The following is a 10,705-nucleotide window of genomic DNA, read 5'->3' as shown; positions in this document are numbered from 1 at the left end:
TATTTTTTTTTCACTTGCATTTGCATGGCTCATGTTTTTCCAACCTTTCATTTTCAGTTTCTCTGTGTCTTTAGGTCTGAGGTGAGTCTCTTGCAGGAAGCATATAGATGGGTCTTGTGTTTTTTATTCATTCTATCATTGTATGTATGTCTTTCAATCAGAGCATTTGGTTCATTTAAATTCAAAGTAATTATTGATGGGTTATGTACTTAATACTGTTTTGTACTTTTTTTCTAGTTGTTTTGTGGTTCTTTACTGTTCCTTTCTTCCCTTGGTCTCTTTCTTTGTATTTGATTAGTTGCCATAGTGTTATGTGTTCCTTTTTTTGTGTATCTATTACAGTTTGGATTTGTGGTTACTATGATGTTCATTTATAGTATCCTAAATATATAGCCATATATATAAGTTTAAAATCATTTAAGTTTAAACACATTCCTAAAAAATTTATTTTACTCCCTCCTCTACATTTTATGGGAAGACAGTCATATTTTACATATTTTTATCTAAATTCTCTCACATTTAATTGTGACCATTTCTTTTGCACTTAAAGAAGTCCCTTTAACATTTCTTACTAGGCCAGTTTAGTGGTGATAAACTCCTTTAACTTTTGCCTGGGAACCCTTTTATTTCCTCTTCAATTCTGAATGATAAGCTTGCTTAATGTAGAATATTTTTGATGTAGATTTTTTCCTTTCAGCTCTTTGAATATATCATGACACTCCCTGCCAGCCTACAAAGTTACTGCTGAAAAATCAGCCAATACCCTTATAGGGTTTCCCTTATACATAACTTATTGCCTCTCTTAATCACTTGTAAAATTCTATCTTTAACATTTGACATTTTAATTATTATGTGTTAATCTCTGTACCTCCTTGGGTTTGTCTTGTTCGGAACTTTCTGTACTTCTTGAACCTGAATGTCTCTTTTGTTCTCTAAGTTTGGGAAGTTTACAGCTATTATTTCTTTAAATAAGTTTCATCATTTTCCCTCTCTTCTTCTGGGACCCCTCTATTGTGAATGTTTTTGTTTTGTTTTGTTTTGTTATGCTTTATGTTTTCTAAGAGATCCCTTAACCTGTCCTCATTTTTTTTTCTCTTTGATTATGTGCCTTACTAATGAGATATAGGTAAAACAGACATAAAGGGCAGCGTCTGTCCCTTTGGAGCTAGTTCACAATATATTAAAGTAATAGTCATGTAATCTCTGCATCATAATTATTTTAATGGTTTCAGCAAGTTTCATTCTCTCTTCGTATGTTAAAGCCTGTGTGAAATGAGAAATGGGGATAGCAGATGCAAAAAGCCTATAGGATATTTATAGGAATTCTATTTTATAAGAAATCAGGGTACCTATAAAGCTATACATTCCTTGAAAGAAAATTAGAAAACTTAAATAGATATACTGATAATAACCCAATTATATGTTATTCTTGAACATTTTAATTCAGATTTATTTAAGATTTTTAAAGAAAATTTATAAATTTAGGTATTTAGGTGTCCTAAAATTCTCTCAAATGCAATGGAATCCTATTTGATTGGTTTAGAGAGGCCACTAATAACTACCAGGATGGGATTTGAGTGCTTCCCTTCAAAAATTATAAGATTAGTCCCAAATTCCTAACTTGTAATGTTTTCGGGTAATATAGAAAAACACATGTTTTTCAGGCTCCTGAGTACTTAAAAAAGGAGTCATAATTTAAATTTAAGGTACTCAAGAAAATAAAGGGATGGCAAGAATTTACAGCAAAAGTGACTTTCAAGTTTAAAGAACCAGAGAAACTGTTATCAATATGCCAGAATTTAAGGAATATGGTTCTCAAGAAGCTGTTCTGAGGAATATTATAGAAAATACACTTTTGACAAGAAAAATGACTAAAGACATTGAGTACAAGCTGTGGCATTGAATAATAATAGCTGCTCTGATTCCAAAACGAGAGGAAGATATTAGTGTCCTCCAAATGAAAGAACGTAATACCATCCCTAGTCTGTCTTGTAAAGGATATCAAACCAAATATGATAAAGTTTCTGGATTTGTAAATTGCCACAAATATAAAGAGGACAGATGTATATGTTGAGCTCTACTATATGCATGCAATCATGCATTCCAGATGGGGGAGACACTGCCTAGTGAATAGCTGTGATTCCTCAAAAGATAAATTATACAGAAATGTAAGAGATGGTGGGAGGGAGAGTTGTACATTAAAAGTAAAGGAAAAAAACACGGACAAGATGAAATTCAAGTGTCTCAGGATGCATATTTGGGTATACATGAATACATAAAACTATAAAGAAATGCAAATAATTTTTAATGTCAAAGTACAGTGGTTAATTTTGGATGGGGAGAGAGAAAAAATTGTACTTGAAATGGACAAATGTAACAATTTCCAGGTGACTGTCAGAGTTCTATTTTGTAACTTGAGATGTGGTTATAATGGTATTTGCCTTCTAGTTCATTAAACTATAAGCTCTATGTATTTTTATTTACCTTGGTTTTACTCTACAGTAAAAAGGCTATAATAAAAATGAATGTTAATATAATAGATATCATTGATGACTCAGACTCTACTCTCCTTTAGTATGTTTTCTGTTACATAAAACACTTGGAATCTGTGAATTGATTTTTTAGCCAAGGTTTTCTTTGCAAATTATGTTCCACCAATTAGATGTAACAATATTAGCTTTAGAATTTGGGTTAAAGCAGAAGACATGTACTGATATAATCACTGCTGGTGAGCAAGATGATGAGATGTAAGGGAGAAGCAATTGTGGCAGCCCTCCTGTATTCCACTGACTGTACAGAGCAACAAGGGTGTTGAGGATGGTGAGGCAGTGGCAATAGCATCAAGACCCTTTGACTTTAAGATCGCACTATTGGGGTCTATTCTGGATTCCAGAAAGTCTAGTAGTGGCCCCCTGAGTCCCACTTCTCCAGCTCTTTGGATGATTTTATGAGCATCCAAAGCACTCTATTAAATCTTAATATACACAGTGTGTTCTGTTTTCATCACTGAGGGTCAACCCATATAATTATACTCTGACAAAGAGAATGATTGAGGTAGATACATAATTATGTAAAATAAAATTTCTAGCTTAAGTGTCAATTCTAGCACTAGCATTTCAGTCTAAAATACATTTTCTCCTTTAAATTTGCCCTGGTAGGTGAGGGAACTGGGATAATGAGCTTTTATTGGTGGCCTTAGAGTTCTAGCAAAGTTACAAGGCAAAATCAACAGTAAGCTAGCATTTAGTAATCATAAAATGGCTACTATGGAAAACACATGAAACCTCCAGGCCTGAACATTTTCCTCAATAAAGTAAATTTTAGGGATGCCTGGGTAGCTCTGTGGTTGGGCATCTGCCTTTGGTTCAGGGTGTGATCCCAGAATTCTGGGATCAAGTCCCACATTGAGCTCCTGGCATGGAGCCTGCTTCTCCCTCTGCCTGTGTCTCTGCCTCTCTCTCTCTCTGTGTGTCTCTCATGAATAAATAAAATCTTTTTTAAAAAGTAAATTTTAAAGAGACAATAAAATATAAGTAGGTATACATCTTCTTATGTTGGCAGTGTAAATTATCATAGTAATAAATAAAAGTGCAAACATGATATTTTGGTACATGATAGATGTTGGGATGTATGCATGTATTTAACAAAAAATCAGAAAGAAAAAGATAAAAAGTCAAGTTATACCAACAGCCATATAGACAGAATACATCAACCCATGATCCCAGTTACAGTTCCAGCCTCATTTGGTTGTTAGCCCTCCAGACATATTTACCTCTTAGGTATAACTAATACCACTAAAAATAATTCAAAACAAAAACTACTCTGATCTTTAAAAAATTAATCATCCTATCAGAAGCATATAAACTGAAAGACTATCAAATTGCTCAATGTATTTCACTGGACTCTAAGAGTAAATGCAAAAAGTTCACATGATTTAGGTTTCCATGGTTGGTTTTTTGTTTGTTTTATTTTTTTTGTTTTTTTGTTTGTTCGTTTGCTTGCTTGTTTTGCCTAGTTTTAAGTCTGGATACACACAACCAAAATTCACCATTCAAAAATAGTAATAGAGAATGAACAGGAAGAGAAGAGTTTATTCAGTTCTCTTGTCAACTTTTTTTTTAAATTTTTTATTGGTGTTCAATTTACTAACATACAGAATAACCCCCAGTGCCCGTCACCCATTCACTCCCACCCCCCGCCCTCCTCCCCTTCTACCACCCCTAGTTCGTTTCCCAGAGTTAGCAGTCTTTACGTTCTGTCTCCCTTTCTGATATTTCCCACACATTTCTTCTCCCTTCCCTTATATTCCCTTTCACTATTATTTATATTCCCCAAATGAATGAGAACATATAATGTTTGTCCTTCTCCGACTGACTTACTTCACTCAGCATAATACCCTCCAGTTCCATCCACGTTGAAGCAAATGGTGGGTATTTGTCATTTCTAATAGCTGAGTAATATTCCATTGTATACATAAACCACATCTTCTTTATCCATTCGTCTTTCGTTGGACACCGAGGCTCCTTCCACAGTTTGGCTATCGTGGCCATTGCTGCTATAAACATCGGGGTGCAGGTGTTCCGGCGTTTCACTGCATCTGTATCTTTGGGGTAAATCCCCAATAGTGCAATTGCTGGGTCGTAGGGCAGGTCTATTTTTAACTCTTTGAGGAACCTCCACACAGTTTTCCAGAGTGGCTGCACCAGTTCACATTCCCACCAACAGTGTAAGAGGGTTCCCTTTTCTCCACATCCTCTCCAACATTTGTTGTTTCCTGCCTTGTTAATTTGCCCCATTCTCACCGGTGTGAGGTGGTATCTCATTGTGGTTTTGATTTGTATTTCCCTGATGGCAAGTGATGCAGAGCATTTTCTCATATGCATGTTGGCCATGTCTATGTCTTCCTCTGTGAGATTTCTCTTCATGTCTTTTGCCCACTTCATGATTGGATTGTTTCTTTGGTGTTGAGTTTAATAAGTTCTTTATAGATCTTGGAAACTAGCCCTTTATCTGATATGTCATTTGCAAATATCTTCTCCCATTCTGTAGGTTGTCTTTGAGTTTTGTTGACTGTATCCTTTGCTGTGCAAAAGCTTCTTATCTTGATGAAGTCCCAATAGTTTATTTTTGCTTTTGTTTCTTTTGCCTTCGTGGATGTATCTTGCAAGAAGTTACTGTGGCCGAGTTCAAAAAGGGTGTTGCCTGTGTTCTTCTCTAGGATTTTGATAGAATCTTGTCTCACATTTAGATCTTTCATCCATTTTGAGTTTATCTTTGTGTATGGTGCAAGAGAGTGGTCTAGTTTCATTCTTCTGCATGTGGATGTCCAATTTTCCCAGCACCATTTATTGAAGAGACTGTCTTTCTTCCAATGGATAGTCTTTCCTCCTTTATTGAATATTAGTTGCCCATAAAGTTCAGGGTCCCCTTCTGGGTTCTCTATTCTGTTCCACTGATCTATGTGTCTGTTTTTGTGCCAGTACCACACTGTCTTGATGACCACACCTTTGTAGTACAACCTGAAATCTGGCATTGTGATGCCCCCAGATATGGTTTTCTTTTTTAAAATTCCCCTGGCTATTCGGGGTCTTTTCTGATTCCACACAAATCTTAAAATAATTTGTTCTAACTCTCTGAAGAAAGTCCATGGTATTTTGATAGGGATTGCATTAAACGTGTATATTGCCCTGGGTATCATTGACATTTTCACAATATTAATTCTGCCAATCCATGAGCATGGAATATTTTTCCATCTCTTGTGTCTTCCTCAATTTCTTTCAGAAGTGTTCTATAGTTTTGAGGGTATAGATCCTTTACATCTTTGGTTAGGTTTATTCCTAGGTATCTTATGCTTTTGGGTGCAATTGTAAATGGGATTGACTCCTTAATTTCTCTTTCTTCAGTCTCATTGTTAGTGTATAGAAATGCCAACTTTAAATGTTTTGTCCAAAAGCCCATTTGAAGAGAAAAACAGTTATCATACAGTTTCACTCATATGTGGAATTTAAGAAACAAAACAAGACCATAAGGGAAGGGAGGGGAAAATAAAATAAGATGAAATCAGAGAGGGAGACAAACCATAAAAGCCTCTTAACTTACAAAATAACCTGAGGGTTGTTGGAAGGGAGGTGGTTGGGGGGATGGGGCAATTAATTGGGTGGAAGGCATTAATAAGGACAAAATTGTGAGTAGGTGGTTGTTAGGGTCCATTCTAGGACCTTGGAGGAAACACAGGCAAAGGAGGTCTAAAACAGGATTCGCTATATAAATCCACCACCATTACACTATATCGTATTCTGAAATTTTCCTCAAATATTTTTGGAAGTATATATCATGTGCAGTTTTTATTGCTATTACAGATATCCAGTTCCTTCACATATTATAATTTACATTTTATCATTTCAACTAGACCTGATTTTTAACATTTTCACCTACATTTTACTATTCCACTTAATTTTACAAGATAGTTTTTTAAAATTTTGAAAGCATCAATTTGTCATTTCCAGTCTTCCCAAATACCTAAAGAGGGAATTGTTTGTTAACAAAGTCTTCTTATAGATTATCCTAATCACAATACTCTCTCAATTGTGTTATTGGAAATTTAGACCAGTTAAAGCCATTCTTGACCTGGTATGTTTATATTATCTGTTTTATATTAGCTGATTAATAAATATCATCTAGAATACTTTGAAAACATTATTTTTGGCTTTGGATGCCCTAGTAGCAAATGGCACCATCATAAGGTGTAGGGAGCCTGTGAATTTCATTGTACTTACCTTTGTATAAAAGAATGTCAGCAGTGCAATGAGGAGTCATGGTGATAATATAACCCACCAGGAGCTCCTAATTAAAATTTAAGTTTTATGTAATACATAGAGATAGCCTGTACCTTACTTTTCATGCTGGGCCACCAGGATAAGTAGTAAGTAGTTCCAGAGACCATCTGTAGTCCTTTTCATTCTCAGCTGCAGAGTCTTACTATAATTCCAACTAATCAGTCTCATTATTGACTTGCCTTACAGATGAGTTTCACCTTTGAGACTTTTGGCAAATGTCCTGAGCTTTAAAGTTCTCCACACAAGTACTGAAGTATGACAACATTCCTATGAAAAGGCTTGACATGACGGGCACGGGGGGTTATTCTGTATGTTAGTAAATTGAACACCAATAAAAAATAAATTAAAAAAAAAGAAAAGAAAAGGCTTGACAGTTTTATCTTGCAAAAAGCAGTTCTTAAAATATATACATATATTCCCTGTTCAAAGAAATATATTATTTGAAAGAATTATTTATGGAATTTATAAAACACTGGCCAGAAAATTTTTATAAATTAATTCCTTAATCCTGAACATATTTGCACATGTAGCTGAGAGTTCACTCACACAGACACCCTCAATTCACCCATTTTATCCCTATTTCAAATAGAATTATTGCTATTATTCTGGGGTTATACCCATTTCAGACTAATGTTAATACTGTAGACATTTTTACCCAACATTTTCAACCATTCCTACATTTTTAAGACAAAATCATACATTATTAACTGTAAATGTGTTTCCTTATTTAATACATTAATGAATAAACACACACTGATGAAGAAGACACATTTATCCTATAATTTGGCTTAAAATGAACAGTTAGGAATTTCCTTTTCTTACCTTCTCTTTCAGCAATGATAATTAATGCATATATAATTCTTGTTTGTTTTTTTCTTAATAATGCCAAAGAGGAACAACTTGATATTTATCAAATACTGTCGTTTTAACAGATTTTTTTGTCATAAAAGTTGGATAATATACTGAACACTATAAGTATCATTTAGTCAATTTCAAATAGCAATCAGTTCTTTCATTTTTGCCATCATTTAAAGATGACTTGCAAAGCAGAGCACACGGGAAAAGTGTTTCCCATGACTTCCAGTGCTAGCAATTCCAGTAACTACTAGCAGGTGTTAGTGATACCTTGTGTACCTTAAAGCTAATATTGAACCTACTTAAAACTAAAAAAAACACTATTTGTATAAAGAAATATACTTATTACATTGACAATGATTACTAAGCTAGATTTATTATTTTTGCAACCAAATATTAAAAGGAAAAAGTAGTTTAATAAGAGTCTCATGCTCTACCAACTGAGCTAGCAGGCACCTGGAAAAAGTAGTTTAAATCAATGTAAAACCATAGGCTCTCCATAAATTGTTATCATAAACTGTGTCTCTTAATTTAATTCCAGTTTTAACTTCTCAGCCATTAAGCTGACACAGTGCCTGTATAAAACAAACTGTACTGCTCTGAAGCTCATTTCATAATATTTTCTAATTTGCAGAATTCTTCTGCCGCTTTATTCATAATGCATTATCAGAAGTTGTCATGACCTTATTTCTTTGCTAAAAGTTAGTGGTGGAGACTTTTAGACCATTTGCTTTGGGCCTTATCAACAATTGTAATAAAATATGTCTAAGGTTTTCTTCAATAGAAGAGATTACAAATTGTTTTAAATGTTAAGTAAGAACGATTCAAGGATATACATAGGAAATCACTGTCAGAGGAAAATCCTACAGCAGTATAGAGTTTCTAAGGCTTATAGAAATATTATTAATTTGGCATATTTTAGGGATGATTCTCTGAGTAACTCAATGATGAGTTGTTTTTTATTTTATTATTTTATTTTATTTTATTTTATTTTATTTTATTTTATTTTATTTTATTTTATTTATTTATTTTTCTAGAGAGGTAGAGTGAGAGCCAGGGCAGGGAGCGGGGTGAGAGCAGGGCAGGGAGAGAGAAACCCAAGCAGACTTTGCGCTGAGCACATTGCCCTAAACTGGGCTCCATCTCACTACCCTGAGTCATGACCTAAGCTGAAATGAAGAATGGGATGCTTAACCAAGTGAGCCACCAAGGCGCACCCTGCCTTCAGTGACAAATTGTATATAAATGCTATTATCTTCTAGTTCCCCTTTAATTTGTACCTCCTTTTCTCATTTTTTGTTCATCTTTTCCAGTGAATAGATTATTAATCTCTAATTTCCTATCTGAAACAGGGACTGTAGGCATAGTTTACATAGTCTTTGCTTCTGGAAGAAATTGTTAATGTCAACTTGCTCTTCTGATATCTAACATGTATTTTAAACATATGACAGAGAGTAGTTTCAATATTTATAATTTGAAAAAAAATACAATTTGATTCAATTTGGTTCAATTACAATTTGATGAGAACTCCAGAAATAAAAGCCTTGTCACAATCCTGTGTACACCAAAACTGTGACATATAATGCCTAGGAAGTTAAAACTTGAACTAGAATTTAAAACTAAAAATAATGCAAAGGAGTTGTCTTGTTGGGATTTAGAAGCCTATTTTTCAGTTTCCTCATAGCTGTCTTCACTTCTTGATTCCTTAAGGTATATATTACTGGGTTCAGAATGGGAGTGAAGATGGTATAAAACACAGACAGAATCTTATCTATAAGAAAACTGTTTAGTGGCCACATATAGATAAGAATGCATGGCCCAAAAAACATAAGGACAACAATGAAATGAGCTGTGCATGTAGTAAGAGCCTTAGATGATCCTTTTGAAGAATGATGTTTGATAGTAACCAGGACAATAACATATGAATTGAATAAAATAATAAAGCAGGATAAGGCAATTATGCCACTAGTTGAGATCATAAAGAGGCCCAGAACATAAGTATCCACACAAGCCAGCTGGAACACCACAGGAAGGTCACAGAAAAAGCTGTCTACTTCATTGGGACCACAGAATGGTAATGTGAGAGCAAATATGACCTGGCTCATTGAATGCATGACTCCCACAATCCAGGAAGCCACCACGAGGGCAACACACACCCAGGGACTTATGACTGAAGCATAGCGGAGAGGTTTGCATATTGCAATATACCTATCAAAGGACATGGCCATAAGTAAAATTATCTCAGTACCAGTAAAAAGGTGTAGAAAAAATATCTGGGTGATACAGCCATCAAAGGAGATAGTTTTATGTCCAGTGAGGTAGTCTGTAACCATCTTAGGGGTGGCAAAGGAAGCAAGTGACATATCAAGAACAGAAAGGTTAGTAAGCAGGAAATACATAGGAGAGTGTAGGTGAGAGTCGGCTATAACTGTGATGACTATGAGGCTATTACCAATGATTGTTGCCACATAAAACAGTGAAAACACCATGAAGAAAAACAGCTGTAGTTCCCAGGATTTAGAGAGTCCCAGCAAAACAAATTCAGAAACAGACTTATTGGCCGCATCCATTGGCCTGATTGATAGGTGAAAACCTGTATCAAAGAGAGAGAGAGAGAGAGAGAGAAAGTGTGATTCTACTTAAGCAAAAGCTCCAAGAATCCACTTTCATAGACTGTTTCCTCTATCTCTACTATTTTTTTCCATTTTCATTGGTATGTTAGTTTGAAAGATAATTATAGAATATTAGAGATCACAGTGAAATACCAGTAAAGTCATAGATGTTGAAAATAACACTTTCTTTTTTGTTACTAAATAGCAATCAAATTGAGATTATATCATCCAGAAGGTATCTACTTATCTACATATTTGTCCTCTATTCATCTGTATAATCCTACAGATAATAGCAAGTAAGCACTTGCTCTGGGATGACAATGTGTTAAATACATGCACACACACACACACACACACACACACACACACATTTAGTTATTTAGAGTTCATCCCTAAGAATAT

At 34.7% G+C, this 10,705-nt stretch overlaps 1 protein-coding gene across 1 annotated transcript; it reads right to left on the bottom strand.

Moving 5' to 3' along the window:
• Positions 1-9,310: 9,310 nt before the first annotated feature.
• LOC112675495 (olfactory receptor 4K2) lies at positions 9,311-10,261 on the bottom strand. The gene has a single exon (XM_025472057.1). It carries the CDS (start codon positions 10,259-10,261, stop codon positions 9,311-9,313), a length of 951 nt encoding a protein of 316 aa, XP_025327842.1.
• Between the last annotated feature and the right edge of the window lie 444 nt (positions 10,262-10,705).

Source organism: Canis lupus, chromosome 30 (genome assembly GCF_003254725.2).
Source record: "Canis lupus dingo isolate Sandy chromosome 30, ASM325472v2, whole genome shotgun sequence".
NCBI lineage: Eukaryota > Metazoa > Chordata > Mammalia > Carnivora > Canidae > Canis > Canis lupus.
Note: the sequence above shows the minus strand (reverse complement) of the source record. Positions and strands in the feature narration are given on the sequence as shown.